We start from the raw sequence: 19,116 nt of genomic DNA on the forward strand, positions 1-19,116 counted from the left end.
TTCTGGATACCGGTGCTGAGGAGGGATGTAGGTGACACCTGCCTGGCTGTGGTAACTCCTGGTGACCCTGAGCCAGCCCTCACCACAGTGGCATCTCCTGCACTGCTGGAGAGCTCTGCACAGTGATTATTTCAGCAGACACACGTGCCCAGGCACATCCCTGTCAGAAGAAAAGCCCCTAAGCTGTTTCTTACCATCAGTTAGAGAGGTGATGTTTCCCAAGTTCTCAGTGCTGATCTCTGCAATATTCTCCATCACAAGGATCTGCCTGGACAGCTTATCCAGGAGGTCTCTTGTCACAAATGGTGTTTTACTGCAGAACACAATTTGCTGGTAAAGACAAATGGGAATAGACAAAAAGGAGTCATTTAACCAAAAAGAAACCCAGCCTCAGAAAAACCAAAAAACTCTGGAACACCTGAAGTGCAATGACAAATTCATTGCCTGGAACCACAGAATCTCCTTAAATTTTTCCTTGTCTTTGGGATATTTTTTCATCCTAGTTGATATTCATCATTGCTTCTACCTTCAATATCTACATCCAGATCCAAATGCCTTTGTATCCACATACCCATCTGCATAACTAATTTCTGATTTACACACTCCACAATGTTAAAGAAACCCATCACCACAAGACTTAAAGCCAGACAAGAATATTAGTCTTTCACGCAACATAGGCTGCAAAGTTTCAGGACAACCTGCATAGAGGAAGACCACAGGTTGCTCTTTCTCCACTCCATTTCAGCTTTGATCAATTGCTTAGGTGCCATTATTAATTTTATTAATTAATTAATGCTTGCTAATACTCCCTACTGCTGATATCCACATCTTCTTCAGCAGTCTACATAAATAATGTTCATATCAAATCTGCTCTGTGTGTGGACATGGTTCAAGTTCACCTCACTCAGCTGCATATTTACTGTGTATTCTTTACTGAAACTAAAAAACCTCCCTTTTTCTCATAGTTGTGAGTCTGAAGAGTTTCCAGCTCAGCACTAAGGGTGCTGGAATCAGGCTCGTGCTCTATTGCTTCAAGGAACCTTTGGGGAAACAAAGCTAATTATATCTAAGATGGAAGAGTAAAATAATTGTGAAGAGGAAGTTGCAGCATGTTTCGATTCGTCAGGAAAACCCTGATGACCTCACTTAGTGGGTGTTTAAATTTGCATTTGCTGTGCATGGGCTCTGAAAAAAAAATTACAGAAAAAACCCTCTAGTTGTGAGCATGAACTGACAATTTTGATGTCCCAGGGGGGCTGTCTCATGCTGCTTGCACTGTACCTGTTGCAGACAGAATCTCTGCCTCATGTGCAAAAATTCATCTCTGCCCTTGAATGCTGCAGGCTCACCTGAAGCTCAGTTCAGCAGTGGAGACAGAGTGCTTGTTTTACCTCTGGGCTGCTTTAACTGGAACCAACTCCACTGAGGACCTCCCAGCAAGGCCAGCAGGAGTTTGTAACCCAGAGCAGGGGATGCCCCTATACCCCCTGGGCAGCTCATGCCAAGTGCCCCATAGTTCACAGGTCTGCTCTGGAAAGGGCCAGGATGGGAACGATGGAGGCCCTTGTGGCTGGGGTGAGGGTGTCACCATCCCCAGCCCAGCAGGGTGCCTGTCCCAGCCCTGTGCTCCCACTGCCTCACAGGAGCAGAGTGACCTGCCAGCCTGCTTGTACCCGAGCTGCAGGCAGGAGTGATTTTAAAAGAAATGCCCCAAGTGAGGCAGGTACCTGAATGAGCTGGGTGCAATATTGCAAGTGCTTAACTATGGTTATGTCGAGGCTGTCGTTGCCTGTGGTCAGGGGCAGAGGGCTGCCAGCCACGCTGGTGCCCACGCCCGTGTCCTCGGTGAGAGCTTCGCTCAGGTGGCCTCTGGCTTCTGGGTGCTCCGTCCTGTAGCTGGGGAGGAGGGAGGGAGCAGGTCAGTGCAGGGCTGGCAGCTGCCCCAGCAGACACACACCCACACCCACACACCCACTCACACACAAGGTGATGAGCAAAGAGCACGGCAGAAGAGCTGAAAGCACCCAGAAACCTGGTGATGAGCACATCATATCACCCTGGCTTGGGTCCAGCAGGGACATACCCATCTAGGGGACAGACCTGTCCCCTGACTGGCTTGTCTTGAGTGATGTGATGCCCTCAACAGCAAGCTTTGCTAACCAATGGTTACTGTCCCTTGGAATGACAGCTTTCTCCCATCGTGATGAATCACCTGGCCAGTTGCTCTGGATTAAGCACCATGCCAATTTGTACCTCCCCATGCACATAGCTGCTATGAGCAGCTCTGTGCTTTCAGAGACCTCCTGCTGCCAAATTTAAAGCTCATTGCAGAAGGAAAGGAAAACCACTGCTGAACTAAGAGACATGATGTTTTCATATGCAGTTTTAGACACAATGTGTACAGCTTACTTTGCCAATTGTTTCTGCAAGAGTGTAGAGCTAGTCTTACTGTGTTTTAAATCATCATTTCCAATATTGTCTTGCTGTACAAATGATCCTCCCTGTGTTTAAATGCAAAGCCTGAGGTCAGTCCCCAGATGGCAAGTGTGTTTGGCTGCAAGTTCAGAAGTTTCAACACTTGCAATCTTTACAGTGAGTCACACACTTACACATCTAAAAATGGAAGTGGGAATCTGCACTGTCTGGGGATGAGCCAGAGGGGAAAAAAAGAGATTTTAATTTCTATTTTAACTGGTTGAAGCTAGATCCTTAAATCAGCACCGACTGGACTGAGGTTAGAGGGCCGGTTTAGCAAGCAACACAATTTCCCAAATTTTTTTTCCCACCAAGTCTTATTCTGGAATGAGGACTTGAGATGGTGGGAACTGCATGGTGGCTGCTTGCTGCACTCAAATTGCTTTAAGCAAGCTGTGAGTAGTATAGCTCCCTGGTTGGAAAGTGCAGGCAGGGAGGGAACCATGTTCCTTTCCTTTTTTCCAGCTCTAGTGCCGCTTACGTGCCTGCTGGGCATCGTGTCAGCTCAAAGGATGCAAACATGCTTTTAAGATCTAATGATTGAAGCACAGCATCTTAAAGTCACACAACAATGGCAGGCCACGGCACAACACCACAGCTTTTTTGTTTTCTCTTTTTTTTCTTTTTTTTTTTTTTTCTCAGAAAGACCAAAAGTGATGAAAGAAGGGCAGGTAACACGCAGGGCCATGAACAGAGTACCAGTCATCACTCTTACATTCCAAAGGCAACCTACATCATGCTGCTTAAATCTGGCCCTGTGTTATTGTTACTGACAAGCTTAATCCACTGCAAAGACTCATTCGGCTAGAGAGAAAAGACAAAGGGAGGGGGGAAAAACCACAGAGGAATTAGTAATTACATCCAAGGAAAGCCAGGTCCAAACCTATGTCAAGGAAGAGGCTCTGCCAGTATTGAGGTCAGCTTAATTTAATTTACCCTTCTCCTTTGGAGGACAGATTGCATGTATTTGAACAGGGGAAAAAAATGGTCCTGGAAACTAAAGATTTTGTAAGCAGCAGCCATGAGGAGCCCTCTGACCCTAAAACTCATCAAGGATTAGTCAGTCTTCCTTGAATAAATTGTGCACCAGGATCCCCTGTTAGCGACAAAGCCAAGGTGTCAGTTTGGCATAAGCACAGCTGGCAGGTACTACAAACTTACCTATTCTTCTCAATCTCAGTATCTGAAAATACCGAGTCTGCACCTCCTCCACCATTACAAACCTCCACACCACCACCATCCTCATCATCAAAGTCAGAGGTGTTCAGGAAATCAAAGCTTTCTAAAGCACTTTCAACTGTTAGACTTAAACTGGAGGACCTGCTTCGGCTTACTGCTGGCTTGCACTGCAAAGGCAGAACGAACCAATGAAAACCCCAGATATTAGCTACTACAAGATAAGAAAAAAAAAAAAAAAAGAAAAGATAAAGCTTAAAACTTCAAATTCTTCATTTTATTTTTAAAACTTCATTTTATTGGGTGTTTCATTTCAAGCCTTCATATTCATAGCATATACAATCAAAGCCTGAGAACTGGGAAAAGCCTTTCATTCCTCCTCCCCTCCTCATGCTACCCACTCTCTTCCCCAAAGGAAAATCCTCAAAGGCAAAATTCAGCGTGTTTTATAAAAATGAGAAGTACTTCTTGAATCCAAGTTTTGCAGCTCTCGGCATTTTCCAAAAGGAACGACGGGAATTAATGCAATGGAAGTTGAAAGGGGAAGGCGCATTCCTTAATTGCTCTTCTAGCTACACGAGCCAATTTATACATATCCAATGGCACTACCTGATTTATTCCAGACGTACCTCTAACAGACCTTAGCCAGCAATGAATTTGGTCCCATAGCTGCACATTTATTCATGGAATGAGAGGAGTTTTGTGAACTTTGAAGCCAAATGCATTATCAAGGAAAAGCCAATAAGGCATCAGATTTCCAGGTGACAGAGAAAGGCAGTATTGTAACTCAGAAATCAACAGTACTAGAGAGATGGGGGGAAGCCATCCCACCTCCCTGCAGGGAAGAAACGCAAAGGAAACCTTGCTGTTGCTGTAGGAAGTATGAAATATCCTGGCCCCATGTGGCAATTCATCCACAGAATTGCTTCTAGGGTCATCCTGAAGAATCAGATGTGACTTGAGGGTTCATCTCTATTGGTTGGTGCAATGACTTCAGCATCTTTCACACTATGTGATTATTAGATCAGAAATAGACATGAGCCAGTGGTGCCATTACACAAGCCACATCCTCCAGTCCCAAGCAGGAGCTATGACTTTGTCTCAGCTCACAGAAAAACACATTGGCCTCCAAGGAGTTCAGATTCAGCACCAGCTGCTCTAGTGCCAAAGGGAGTTGGAGCTCCATTTGCAATTCGTTTGCACACAATACTAATGGTCATACATTTGCACTTAGGATGTTTGAGTCCTTAAACTGACTGTACAGTCATTAGCTGATCAAACACACTTCCCAACACGTCTGTGACAAGGATGAGTGCTGTATCCTGCTTCTTGTGCAGCACCAACAGTTTCAGCTTCCATTGTCTTCAGGGTTTGGTAGTGCACCTTCTTCAAGCAAATGCAAACAGCAACATGTGGGCTATTTTCTCGCTCATGTAATATGACCAAGAGAGGTTTCTTCAGCCACAGCTGGATTCCAGCTCAACCTTTCTGCAAGAGCAGCCCCTTTCTGCATGGTTGCTGGTGATGCTGAGTGTCAGTCTGCGAGCTGATCAATAGGTGACACCCAGACTTTCAAAAATCTGGAAGAGGTATCCATCTCAAGTGTGCAGGAATCCTGTCTGCACACGTCCATCCTCTCTGCCCCCATCCCATGTCTGTCTGTCTGCAACTTCTGATCAAAGCAGCCTAAATAAACAGTTTCCATTGTCTCTCTGCCCTTTGGATAGTTGACCTCTTTGTACCAAATTAGAAAATCATTTTAATGGTACCTTTGCCTGCTCAAACCTCTTTAGGAATAAATAATACAAGGAACAGGGGCTGCAGGCTGTCAAAAAAAAAAAAACTTAGGAAAGTACTGTGCAGCTGTAAACACCAGTGGAAATAAGGAGGTGAACAAAGTTTCTTTGTAAAAAGATAATGCAGAAGAATGAATGATTCCCTACTTTTTCCTTAGCCATGATTTTGAATGGTGAGGCTTAAATGACTAGCAGACCAACTTGCATATGAATATGAAGTATTTGAAATGATTATTTCCCATATAATACTGTTTGCAGAGTAAGGTGTCATGAGTTGTTATTCATGGGGGAGATACGAGTAACAGTGATCCACAGTAAACATATTAACAACACTCATGCAAATCCCTTCCAATTTTTAACATTGTTCTCTGCATCTTGATGTAATGACAGGGTGTCTCATTATGTAAATGGATGAGGGGAAAAAGGAAAAGGCCATGCCTAGGTGACACAGGGACAGCAACCTTCAGTGAAAGTTGTGCTTCTAAACCCCTTTGGCAATTTAGAAAATGCAGCTTCTATGGCTAAAGGGCCTTATCCTCAGCTAGTGTAGTTTTGCACAGCTCCACAGAGCTCAGGGCTAATATGCTAAAGTACAGCCACCGAGGATGTGACTCATAGATTTCAAAGGTAGAAGTTTGGCTATATTTGATCTCCACTATGGCACAAGCAATGGGTTCACAAGTGGTGATTCACAATGGCTCACAAAATGTTCAGAGAAGGGTATAATTTAATTACCCTTCTGCCATAGCACCTTTTTCTCTTTCCCCCAGGTTTTGATATAAGATCTGTTCTTTGAGGACACAAGGCTGTGATAAGCACATTGCTGACAAAAGTTTAAAAATGCAACATTGTGAAAGGATGCTCCAAGCAGGAGCAAGGCTACTGCTTCCAGGGAATTCTGCCATTCTCCAGAAAGCCTATTTTGATGTTTGTGAGGCAGGTAAGGAGATTCTACCTGCTCAGATTTTCTTGAGGGGTAGTATTTTCTGAAAATGTACTCACTTTTAGGATGTCATCTAGATGCATCACCTCTTGATCCAGGTCCTGAAACTCTTTATACTGCTCTTTATGTGGCTCAAGAGCTAAGAGAAGCCCTTGCAAGGCTTCCTCGATGCTTCCATCGAGATAAGACTTATATCCTTCTGATTCCCCACTAATGGATCCCTCACATGGCAGCCTCTCTGGGGTCAGGGGTGTCTCTGCTGATGTCAGCCTTTTGACCAGCTGCTTTGTGATGTTGCCCTCGTAGGTATCCAGCTCCACAGGCTTGAGTTCTGAACCTTCATCCGTGTCCTGCAGGAGAGACACGGGGACACTCGTTTCTACAAAGACATGATCGCTGCCAGCATCAGAGATTTTTTGGCAAACTTCAGGAGTTGCCCTCGGGGTGTTCTTGTTCTCAGCCACCACTCCCTCTCCGTGGGATGGCAGGTCCTTTGGCTCAGCAACAGAGTCTCTGCGGGAGTCGCTGCTGCTACAGTCCAGGCTCGAGCTCTGGGAGGACTCGAGGGCTCGGTGCTGGGTGGGGGTCACAGTGATGTCAGGGCTGGAGCTGACATGAGCAGATGAGGACTCTGCTGAGTTGGCAGGGGGCACGGCGTCTTCGTAAGGCAGGTCACCAAAAGTGAAGGAGAGAGGCCGCTTCTCAGTGGCTGCTGTCCCATTTTCAAAGACATCATCTGGCAAATTCGACTGAAAAGATAACAGGGAGAAAATGTTTTTCATGCAGCATTGGAAAGAGGAAAAAAATGCAGCATGTGCCCAGGAAAGAAAAGGGCGAGGAAAAAGATTAAAGAAGCATTCAAGACTTGAGAGATGGAAAAAAAGACTTCAAATCAAACTTCCGCTTTCACCTGGCACAGCTCCTCAATTTCAGCATGAAAACTGCTGGAGAATCTGGGCTCAGCATCTCTCTGCTAAATAGAGAGCTCTAGGAAATGATCTCCAGAAGAGAGACACGAATTTTGCTCACCCTACTATAGTCTCTCAAACAGCATTTCGTGTACTGCTCTAGTTCCTGTACCATGACTCTCTTTAATGGGATTGTATGTAAGCCAGCTTGTCTGCATTTTCCTCCTTATTATAGATTTCTGTTCTATTTATTTCCTGACTTGTAAAGTAGCAATCTGTAAAATGTAACAGTTTGCTCCAGAAGTTTCTCTAGTGTCATAGTGGTTAAATGTTGATAGTACTGTGCTACTGCTTTTTATCCAATCTCCTGCATGTGACATGGATGTCTGTAACAACTGTTGAACAAGAGTTATACAGGAGTCCCATCCAATATGAGTTTCTGCTGAAATGAGTCAGCAAAATTGGTGGTGTATGGTGCAGGACTCTGATCATTTAAGAAGCACAACTAGCCTATGCAGACTCCAGACTCATCAGGGCAGATATATATGTATGTTAATCTCTGACTGACATTGGGTAAAAAAAAAAAAAAATCACTCTAAGAGTCACAATCTACCTATCTGACCTACAACCTTGCTCTGTAATGTGGCCAGCTCATGGAAATGCATGGCACAGGTGGAAGGCAACTACTATTTTGCTGACAATATGGTGGAAAGAACTGTTGACATTCACAAGTTGCTAAGCTTAAGGTTTACATGTCCAAAACTTGACTTTCTTTTCTAGTATTATTAGCAGCCTTTTTTCCCCTAAACATAATCATAGTCAAAGGTATATTTCTTCTTGCCCTTGACATGGGTATGCTTTTAGCTTCTGAAAGTCATGTTACTAGGGAAATGTAGAGCGTCAATCAGTGTAGCAGGTGATTTTTAATAACACTGTTGCCTTGTATTCCTGCCCTGCTCTCTGCCCACAGATAGTTGACTTCTGATCATTATCTCTGTAGAAACCAAGAGGAATTTTGATTTAATAGGAGCTGCATGGGCTCACAGTTATGTCCTGCCCTCTAATCAGTCAGCAAAATGAGCGAGTTGCAACAGAGAGCAAGACACAAAGCATGCGTGGGAATGGAAACGCCACACAGGAACTGAAAGAAATCCTTCAGCAAACAAAACCAGGACTCACATATAGCTCTAGCCCTGCTTTTGGGCTTAGCCTGAGCGATGGCAGGTCACTAAAAGAGCGACTGCGACGAAGCTTGTCAAAGAAAGTGTCTTGAAGAGCATCTAAGATTGTCAACTTTGGCCTGTCTTGCAGGGGATGCAGCCATTTCTTCAACAGTTAAAGCAGAGAGGGTGTGAGGAAGGGCAAGTTAAATGAATGCTTTGTAGCAGAGTACTAAATTACAGGCATGGGATGCAGCACTTGTAAAGTTAATCTCTGTACAGATGGCCTGATTAAGCATTCAGAATTCGATTCATGCAAAATGTAGGAACACCCTGTGAATATCTGCAGTACAGGGGCAAATTTTATCACAGGATACTTAAAAATACTTGTGCTATAATGGTTGTTTAACTACTGTTGCAAAATGAAAACACATTTTTAAAGATTATTCAAGTGTCACAGCAGTCAGGCAGGAAGGATAGGTATGTATTAATTGGCCACATAGTTTCAAAGATGCCAGGATCATGGTCACCTTCTTTTAGGATCAGCAGCTAGGAATGCACTTGCTTTATAAGTATTTGTAAGGGTAACCTGCTGCCACCAGGGGAAAAAAAGCTTAGACACATAAAGCAATGAAATGTTTGCAGTGTTTGAACTGCTCTAAGGTTTCTCATTACATAAACACGAAGCCAAACAGAGCTTACAAAAAATGAGTGGTCCTTGAAGGTTGGTGTTTCAGGAGTGCCTTGGCTGTACATGGACATTCTCCTCTGGAGAGCAGATGCCTTGCTCACATTTCCTGTGGATGGGGTCAAGTCTTCAACATCAAAGGGACTATGGATACACAAGCAAGAGGGGAGAAAATAAAAGGTTGTTAGGCTGAGCAAGAGGGACTTTCAGGTCCATAGAAAGCATTTTTGAAAGGATGGTTTATTAGCACATCAAAACCCAGAGGTAACAAGTTTTTAAACTGAAGTGTTTAAAGAAAATGCTGTTAATTAGACAGCAGTCTCAGAAGCATGGTTTTCAGTTCTGATGAAAGTGTTCCCTCAGAAATCATTTATGTAGTGTAGTCTGATGTTATTCTTCTCACATGAAAAGTATTCTTGGATTCGAGTTGCCAAGTGTCACACGTCCTAATGAGAAAGGTGCTCAACTGTTAATAGAGCTGTTGCATTATAAAGGAAACCAGGAGCTGTTATTGCTGGCTTCATGTTTATTGCAGTACAAGAAACAGCACACATGACTGTAAAAAGTTAAATGCATCAATGCTTCTTCAGAAATGACATTTACTTATTTCATAAAAAATGCAGTGAGAATTTGGTTTGTGTCCTAAGGCTTCCAGCTCACCTATGCTGACCAATGTGAATAGAAAACACCAAGAGATTTCCCATCACTCTTGTGGTGTATGAAGCCCTTAAAAGCCAGCTTTTAGATGGCCATTAAGATATGCATGAACTCCTGAACTTTGCTATGCTAGTGTAAATCCATAAATCCAGCACTGATTTTTTAGAATATTATATATATATACATATATATGAGCACTCAGTTATATCCCATTTTTAAGCTTTGAAGTAAGCTTTAGGCTATCATCACTAAGCAGTTCCCATACCTTGTAATGTCAGCACTTACCAAACCTAATTTAACAGCTGAAACTAGGCACAACCCACTTTACCACAGGAAAAGCAGGCAAACTGTGGCTGACCATGACCTACTTCTCATATATAAAATGTGGGTCACAGTTCCTTCACAATCTTCCCTGGCAGGGAAAAATATGGAGAGAATGACCCACATGGCTGAACCATTTTTCTAAGGCTGAAGTTTTACAACTGATTGATTGACTGATTGATTGATTGATTGATTGACCAATGAGTTCTACTTACTACCAGGTGATCTCAAGGTTCAGCTTTACTGTGCCAAGGTCATTGATGTCTACTGCAACCACCTGAGGCCGAGCTGCAAACAGGTCTTTTGTCTCACAGGTTACACTTCCCACAAGGATATGAGTAGCAAGCCCTTTAACTTCTGTGACCTGTAAGAGACAAGAACAGAGTGCTCAGGACCACACAAGGCATTGCAATGCTTAATCCCAAGATAATAGTTTTGATTGCCTGGCCTGGCCCCCTTGCTAAACATTGATTGTTGCACTACTTAAGGAAAAATCTAGGGTTTGGTGGTGGTTTTGTTTTGGGTTTTTTAAGAAATGCATAGTTCCATGTGATCATGATTCCATGTTTTCTTCATGTTTTTTACAGGAATCAGAAGAGAACAACCATACTGGCTCAGACCAAGGGTCTGTCTAGCCTTGCATTTGATCTTTTGCACCATAACCCAAGGGAAGACTGAGAACAGGAAGGGCACAGAGTGTCTCAGCAGTTGACAGATTCCTGACTGGGAATCTCCTGATGTAGCTTGCCTAATTAATAATTCCCAAGGGAGCTCTCTTCCAGGTATTTCTCTCTTGTAACCAAGGATACACCATTGCCTTTGGTGAGGACTTTCACAGATCTACTGTTGAGGAACCACCTCAGTGTTCGTTGTTACAGTAAGAGTAGAGCACTGTTCATATTTAGAGATATATTTGGCTGTAAATTCAGAGTGACAGTTCTATATGCAGCTCCTACACAAACCAGCCTTTGGCTGTTTGCTTGAAAGTCAATTCTTGAGTCTTTTATGTGAAAGTGTTTGGACAGAATCCAAAAAGGGAAGAGAATATACATATTAACCTTAATAATACTGGGATTCTTGTGCACTAAAAAAAGGGGCTCTCTCCTAACTTTCCACCTTAAATCTGTGTGTTAGATTGAGGAGAGTGACTCACCATGTGTCACAACTTGCCTTTCATTGAAAACCTACTGTCTCACACATTTGGGATTATTTTGGTTGTGGGTTTTGTAATCACCTGTATTTTTTTTCAAAAAGTCTTTGCTGTGTCTAAGGGGGCCATTTCTCCTCAGACTTTCAAGACATTATTCTGTTTAAGCTACCTAACCAAGGATATTTGGAATGATTTTTAGCAGCAATTTCTAGACAGGGGTCAGAGAATGGGTATCCCTAGTTTGGAGGCTTGTTGGAAAGAAAGCATATGGACTCCCAGCCAGGAGAAAACTGCGTTGGGAGCTGGGGGCAATGAAGAGATGGAACAGTGATGGAAAGACTCCAGTTTGGGAAGAAAATCTCTCCCACAGCTCTCACATACTGACTAGTCTTGTGGTATCTAAACTGGACAATAGTACAGCACTTTAGTATGTGTGTCAGAAATACTAATTATGGCTCATTTCTAAAGAGCTTAGTGATCTGCTTCTGTGTTTTCGCTTGTGGTGCATGAGAGAAGGCAGGTTCTTGACTCCTGCCTTGCTTGCAGGCAAAGGAGTCAGCATGCATACCTTAATGGAGATCAGTCCAACAATGAGAGGGAGGAAAACCATCTCTTCTCCATCCCAGCTTTGCTTGCCATTCACTTCTATTTTGCCTTTCAGTTTCCATCGCTGGCGACCGTAACGCATGAAAATCTAAACATGAAAAATCCTCTTATTTTCTCAAGAAATCTGCACAAATATCACAAACAGAACTGGAGAAGGGGTTTGAGAAAGGCTGGAAGAGTTAGTGGCACAGGTGCTGCCCTTCCACTTCCCATTGAGTCAGAAGGAAAAACCTACTGGAGGATCTCTATTTCTCAGCTCTCCTAATTGCTCCTTTTGGTACTGTACCCCTCACCCAAGTTTTTAACTTCATGTAACTTGATGACTCATAACAAAGCTGCAAGGCATTTAATTCCATTTACAGGGAAAGTGGCAGGACAAGAGAGATTTGGGAGAGCAGGATGAGAACACCTGTGGTCTATCCTAACATCTACAACTTGCTGGATTTTCTGCCTTCCCAGGCAGGTGACTCTCAGCTCATTCCCTATCAGAGACCTCCCCAGCTGCTAGGTTTTGGCAGGCTGATGATGGAAATGAATGACATCCATAGTGCAGTAACCCAATTTGAAGCATCAAGAGCAGGAAGACTTCGGGCCAGCTGGGAGACACCAGCACCAACTAACTGACCCCACAGAGAAAGCAGGAATGAGAGCAGCAGGAGCAACTTGTCACAGGGAACGAGAGCAGGAACAAATGAATCTATGATCAAGGCAGCTAGGAAGTACTGGTTGAGGGGATCCACTACCAATCTACTGTAAATTTGTTTCTGTTCTGGTAGAGCTGGAGGCTTTTATTTTAATCCATCTCTAATTAATACACTCCTGATAATCTCTACTGAAATACTGTAATGACCAGAGATCCTGATGCAGCCTCACAGCAGGTAGCATCTGGGTCTCGAGAAATGGTTATTCAGTGTCTTTCTGCTACTTAGATCTGTGATGAAGTACAGCCTATGCATTCACTAAAGGATGCTTGCAAGGATGTGTTCCATTTGCCCTCCATGCATGGGATGGGAAATATGCTTTTTTCCAGGGGAATTATAAACATTTGATAACACAAACAAGATTTTTAAAAGTTAAAAATAAAAGCTCATAGTTCTTTGAATAGCCATCACTCAGTTCTCTGAATGTAAAATCCACATCTTCTGACAGATGCCCTGACAAAAGCAGACATACAGAAAACTGCAAGGTTCTTCAGAGCACATATGGGAAAAATAATAGCTGTTTATTGAGGTGCTCATGTGAGAAGGTTTTCTTCATCATGATGTAAAAAGCAGCAGACGTATGCCTTCCTTTTGATTCTTTTGCTGTTTAATAAACAATAAACTCATGCAGACATACCTCGTATTGATCTCCTGGGCAGAGCCGAGCGAAGCCAGCCAGACCTGAGAAGGAAAGATAAGAGGGGCTGTGGGAGAGCCTGGGCTGCCAAGCGTGGCTGAGCCCAGAAGTGGGGTGCAGTGGGGTGCCCAGGGCTACCACTGCCACACTTGGACAGAAGAGAGCAAGACTCTCCTGCAGCCCCCAGCTGCTGTTTATATCCCCCCTCTTACTGCTGCCTGTGCACCCTCCAAACCAAGACAGCCTACCATCTTAACTTTCTATTCTCTTCTTTATTTTGTATAAAATTCATTGGGCTGTGCTTTCTTGCACATGAAAGATTTATACCTTCCAGCTTTTTCCCTATGAGAGCCTCATGTTTCCTTTTATATAATAACTACAGAAAAAGCAGAAACTGCTTCCTGATGTCATCTGGCTTCAGACACTCAGCTGAGAGCCCTTCCCATGGTGAGGTGTAGGCAAGCTGCTGATCCCTGTGTAGTGCTGCTCAGCCTGACCCAACTGAGCTCCGTGCTTTAACACAGATTCCTTTTTAGTGCATCTTCAGAGAGACACAGCAAGCAATAGGGGCTCCTTCTGCTTGGCATTTCCATAACATTATCATTCTCATAATAGATCAGTGTCTTTCAATAGTAAGTGCATCACAAAATATGACTGACATCTGTAATACCAGATTAATCCCATTTTTCCCCAGAGTGGGAGAAGTAGCACAGCAAAGCACTTGTAATCTATGTTTGGTTTTGAGGTTTTTTGAGGTAGGACATAACAATGCTATTTTTATATCAGCACTGTGCATATGAAACAAAAGTTGCCTGAGGGACCATGCTGAAATCCAAGCAGAAAATCCAAGGGGAATTACCACCCCTCTCCTGGCCTGCTGACCTGCTTTTCTACAGGATTCAACTGGCTGTTTTTCCCACAGAGAGAGCTGCTCCTTTCTCACAGATCCCCTCAGTATGTAGCCATTGCGCTTGTTTTGGTATAAAAACTCACCCAGCTTTGCCTGTGTGAATATAAATGTATGCCTCCATAGTGCTGCAGTGCCCAAAAAAACCATCTTGAGGCCACATACAAAGCCTGTGGCAGAGAAAGGGATGCTGCACACAGGGGTGTGTCAAAATCAAGGCAAATATGAGGAACCCTAGTGCTGGCTGTATTTGCAGGGATGAATTAGTCCTGCTAGCTGTACTGTAGGAGCAATTCTATCCCTGCATGCAGTCATGGACTGTACCCATGATCTACTTATCTGCCTCTTCCATTTCTTTGACCAGAAAATAGTTTTCTTTGCTCATCTTAATGTTTAGTAGAGCAGAGAGGCCCTTGCATAGAGCTCATATTACCGATTCCTTTCTAATTTATTTACTGTTTATAAATAATTTAAGACTGCTAGCCCTCCACCACTGCTTCTCTCTCCCCAGGCATGCTTTATAAACGAATTTGATCTCTCCTGGGACACATCACCAAAAGCATGTGAGGAAAATAAAAGGTCCTTTTTTTTGCCCAGTGGATGGGGTGAAGGGGTGAGGAAACTCCATCTTAAAGCTCCATATGGATATCAAGGTCTGTGAGCTGTGACTGGCCCAACCAGGCTGGTCAAGACTTTTCAGCATGATGAAGAGGAGGCTAAGTACTGATTTGACAATAAGGCATAAGTACTTTCACAGGGAACAAGTTTTTGGTGGACAAATGGCTTTTGGGGACTAAGAAAGAGGCAGGAACCAATGGCTCTATCATACAATTTCCTGTGCATCACAGCAGGACACCCAGATTCCATACAGGAATTTCCACATTTGGTTTCCCTGGTAAATTTCAACAACTGATTAATCCTGACCAGTTAGCTAAGCCTGCTGCCACACTTATTATCTTGATTTTGAAAAATGATTAGGCTTTTTTTTTTCTATAAATATCAGTCATAAAAGCTCTATGTAGCTCCCCTGCTTCCTGACAGCATTGTGTAGGTTGGCTTGCTTTCAGTGTAAGTGACAGAGGGCACAAAATAAAAATAACTTTCAGTGGAATGGCTAGGAACAGATAAGCTTTGGGGAGAGGAATGTTTTGATTTTAAATTAGATCCTAAAGTTAGCTAGATATGCTGCAGTATATCTTAAGGGGGAAACTTGCTGTGTGATCTGCAGGCTTTTGTCCCAGAGCTGTTGCAAGCCTTAGTAATAGGGATGGCTGTATTGTCCTACAGGATTCCTATTCCTAGGGAAAACTATCTAGATAGAAATCTCAGATGCCCTAATTAGAGAACACTTAATACAGCATTTCTATTTGCTGTTTTCTAATTTGGGCTTCTTTACGTGATGCAAATTGTGTTCAGAAGCAGCTGCTGCTTGTGCTTTGTGCTCTGCTCCCACATGTGAGTGCAGTACCTGCCTTTTCCAGAGCCCCTGAGCTCTGCCAGAGGATTTGGCATCCAAAAGAGAAGGGGCCAGACCTCTTCAGCCAAGACATTTGTGACACTGTGACACCTTCTGCAACATGTCCTGCTGTCAGGAACTGTGCACTGCATTTACAGCAAGTAAAGAAATGCTCCAAGGGAGCTGGAAAGTCCCTTTATACACTGTGACATTGTTTTGTTCAGCATGTCCATACTGTGGTTCTGCTGTGGGCACAGAAATATCTGGCTCAGTCTCTGTGTGCTCATCTAAAACCTGAGGGATGGAGTTAGAACTCCAACATCTGCTGCAATTGCTTTCTCCAATATGAGAGCGCAGGATAGCTATTTTAATTTAATCTAAGATTAATACTAATCTTATGCAATGCAATCATAGGAAACAACTGTGACAAGGCAGGCAGAATCAAAACCTTGTATGAGATTTGTGAGCTCTCAAAAGTCCACCAGCAATACTGTGGATGCTTTAAATGGCAAGATATCAAGTGAAGAATTAAGAGTTCATGAATATTTATATGCTTTATAGTTTTATAAAACTATTCTTACGCCAGTGACTGAAGATCCAAAAAAGATATCCCCTCCCAATCTCTTCTTTAAGACATTGAGTCTTAAATGGATAACAGCATTAGCAATATCTGATGATCCATTGAGGCTTCAAGTAAAACTGATTCCATTGTATTCAAACCCATAAACTCCCCTGTCATAAAGACAAGGAATAAAATGCAAAGGTGAATGCCATCACAGAGTTATCTAGGAAAACTATCCCCAGCTTTTTGCTTTTTTTACATTTGGTCAAAAATAGTATTGGTCACAGTGAACAAAAGTAAAGGAGTTAGAAATAGCTGATGTCAAATTAAGCAGTTATTTTAAATTTCAAGTTCAGCTCCATGGAGATTCAGAGAATTTCCTAATCACCTTCTCAAAGAATTACTGAAATAGAGGGAAAAATTACAGCAGCCTTCAAAACTGAATTGCTTTGGCTGTTGGGAGGAGTCTTTGTGGGAGGTAATTAGTCTATAAAACAAAAACCAGAATCTCAGAAAGTCTGAAAGCATTGGTGCTCCTGTTTAGAGCAAGGGTGTAAATTAGGAGTTGAAGGCTCAGCACTGAGGGGTGTGGGAAACCCCACCTCTCATAAATGCATGTCACACAGCATGTCTCAATTCCCTCACCAATGTGTGCAGAAACTGCTACTGTTTCTGAGAAAGAAGGGAAAGGTGAAAAGGCACTTACCTTTCATCTTGATGCAAAACTCCCCCAGTAGGTTTTCCAGCTCTGCTTCTATGGTACACATGTTCTGTGTTGGAAAAGAGAACAGCGAGGTCAAAAAACCTTCTTTGGGATTTTTTTTTTTTAATGTCTGTTTGTAAGGATAGATTCAAGATATTTTGCTATAAAATCAAACTCAGAGCCATCCTTCTTGTTTAGCTAGGTCTGGCCCTTAAAAATGGTAGCTGTACCTGCTTTTTTTGACACTGCAACCCTGTGTCTCTCTGCTGCTAATCCTGATGGCAAAATGGAAGCTTTGGCCCTTGAAGCATAACCTGCTCACTGTACTGGTACTCTCCAGCCAGGACTCGTACAACAGCAGCAACTCTATACCAAAGTGGCTCCCTGCATGAGTTAATCTCTCAAGAAACATGGACTACCTTAAGAAAGAAGACTGTGAGAGAATGGGTATCAAACCCTCTCCAGTTCTTCCTTCAGATTTTGGAAGGTTGTCACAGTTTGTGTGCTGGAATGTTTGCAACACTATTAGACTGTTGTTTATCATCTACTGCCTGTTTAATAAAACAGATTTTGATCACAGCAAGTACAACACATAGGATACAGCATTTGTCTGCAGGCACATGGTTTCCAGTCAACCTGCCATCCCTAAACCTGCAGGTGGGAAGGAGGCAGTTGAAGTTTAAGTAGGTTTGGGGCAGATTTCTGTTTTTGGTTTTGTGCTGATGTTCCTAGCTACAACCCTGCTCTCATAGAGTCTGAACTGTTATTTCAAGAAACTCTTTGGGCCTATGTAACCTGTCTTTGTCAGTAATCAGGTATTCACCTGAAGAAAAGCAAATACTAACTCTCCTTTGCTGAGTTTACTTTTATTTCTTCTGAGTGAAACTCTCCCTAAAACTAATGGCAATGTTCCCATGGCTTTCAAACAGTGTGAGAGAGAAAAGAATGAACTGATGAGGATGTACCTCTGTGTACTCCTTGTAGCTCCTGTTGATTTCAGACAAACTCTCTCGAGCTGCTTTGCTGGCAGGAGACATTGCAAAAGCTTGCTTCATTTTGCTGGCACCATCACAGAGACGTCTTTGGATACAATAAGCTTCATAAAGCTCATCCACCTAGTGGGAACAAGGAAAGTGTACTGAAAAGAAACCCAGAAAACCCAGCAAAATAAAACCAACACAATGAAGTAATTTGCCTTAAAAGAAAACTCAGCCAAACTGTTATATTCAATGGAGGGACTAAGGAAGTGAAGCTGTGATAGTGTTACAGTCAGTGGAAAAGAAACACAAGATAAAAGTAACTTCCACAGTAAAAATCTCAATAGAGCTCCAGTAGATGCCAGCAATTCACCTGCTTGCCCTGTGTGCCTCTAAGCATTGCTACTCATTCTCCCCATTGTAACAGTGAGGCAGGAATGCAGCCAGCTTCTCACTGTGGAAGAACTCTTTAAAATGCCCACAGAGCCAGTGTGACTGGAAGTGGTAAACGGCACATTTAACAGGATCAGCAGTGGCTAATGAATTCCCTAATGAATCAAGGCTGTTGCAATATTTGACTAATAGGTAATATTGGAAGATGAGAGTGATATTTTGAACTCTTACTGTCCATCCTTCAGAAACTGGGAGCCAATCAAGGAATCAGCACAAGTAAAGGACTTACAAACAGCTGACATCAAGTTTAAAAAGTATTTTGAACTTCAACCCCCCCCGCCCCAGATATTTACATCTAGTCATCTTCTTACACTCCTTTGACATAAGTTAGGGACCCAACATATTGTAAGTGCTCTGAAAGCTTTGCAAAACATAGTCACACACTGAAGTCTCACCTGGATCTAGCTTCAGAGGGGCAATGGATTTACATGCCTTGTGCTTTGGTTTCCCTTTTGTCTCCAAGCCCTGTACTGAATGTATACACTTACTCCAACTGAGTAATATATGTACATGTATACACCAGCTATATAGAGTGGTTTATATTTTCATAAACTAAATCTGTCAGATACAGGAGATGTGGGCTATCCAACCTGACTATCAGGGTGAGGAGGACAGAAATGGAAAAAGCTGTCTCTTCTTTCTGCTTCTAACATTCCTCCTAAAACATGATGGTATTTAGGTTTACATAAAATAACTCTTTCCATTGTTATCTCTGAAATCAAGAGGTCACTCTGTGTCCCACAGTGCTCCTGCTCAGTAATGGATTTTCATGGCAGAATTTCTCTCAATGAAAGCATCCAGCACCTTTGCTTCATCAGTCTATGACTTTGTGTGCTGCAT

The 19,116-nt window shown here is 42.9% G+C and overlaps 1 protein-coding gene across 1 annotated transcript in view; it reads right to left on the reverse strand.

Moving 5' to 3' along the window:
- RIPOR2 (RHO family interacting cell polarization regulator 2) overlaps nt 1-19,116 on the reverse strand; it is a 51,553-nt gene that overhangs the window by 10,823 nt on the left and 21,614 nt on the right. Inside the window, exons 7-16 of the mRNA XM_056483833.1 lie at nt 17,812-17,961; nt 16,850-16,913; nt 13,219-13,262; nt 11,843-11,968; nt 10,340-10,488; nt 9,161-9,290; nt 6,450-7,139; nt 3,637-3,821; nt 1,728-1,896; nt 195-330 (exon numbers count right to left, since the gene is read on the reverse strand). Coding sequence (XP_056339808.1) covers nt 195-330; nt 1,728-1,896; nt 3,637-3,821; nt 6,450-7,139; nt 9,161-9,290; nt 10,340-10,488; nt 11,843-11,968; nt 13,219-13,262; nt 16,850-16,913; nt 17,812-17,961 — 1,843 coding nt within the window. The remainder of the gene's footprint in view (nt 1-194; nt 331-1,727; nt 1,897-3,636; nt 3,822-6,449; nt 7,140-9,160; nt 9,291-10,339; nt 10,489-11,842; nt 11,969-13,218; nt 13,263-16,849; nt 16,914-17,811; nt 17,962-19,116) is intronic.

The sequence above is a fragment of the Oenanthe melanoleuca genome, chromosome 2, assembly GCF_029582105.1.
Source record: "Oenanthe melanoleuca isolate GR-GAL-2019-014 chromosome 2, OMel1.0, whole genome shotgun sequence".
Taxonomy (NCBI): Eukaryota; Metazoa; Chordata; class Aves; order Passeriformes; family Muscicapidae; genus Oenanthe; species Oenanthe melanoleuca.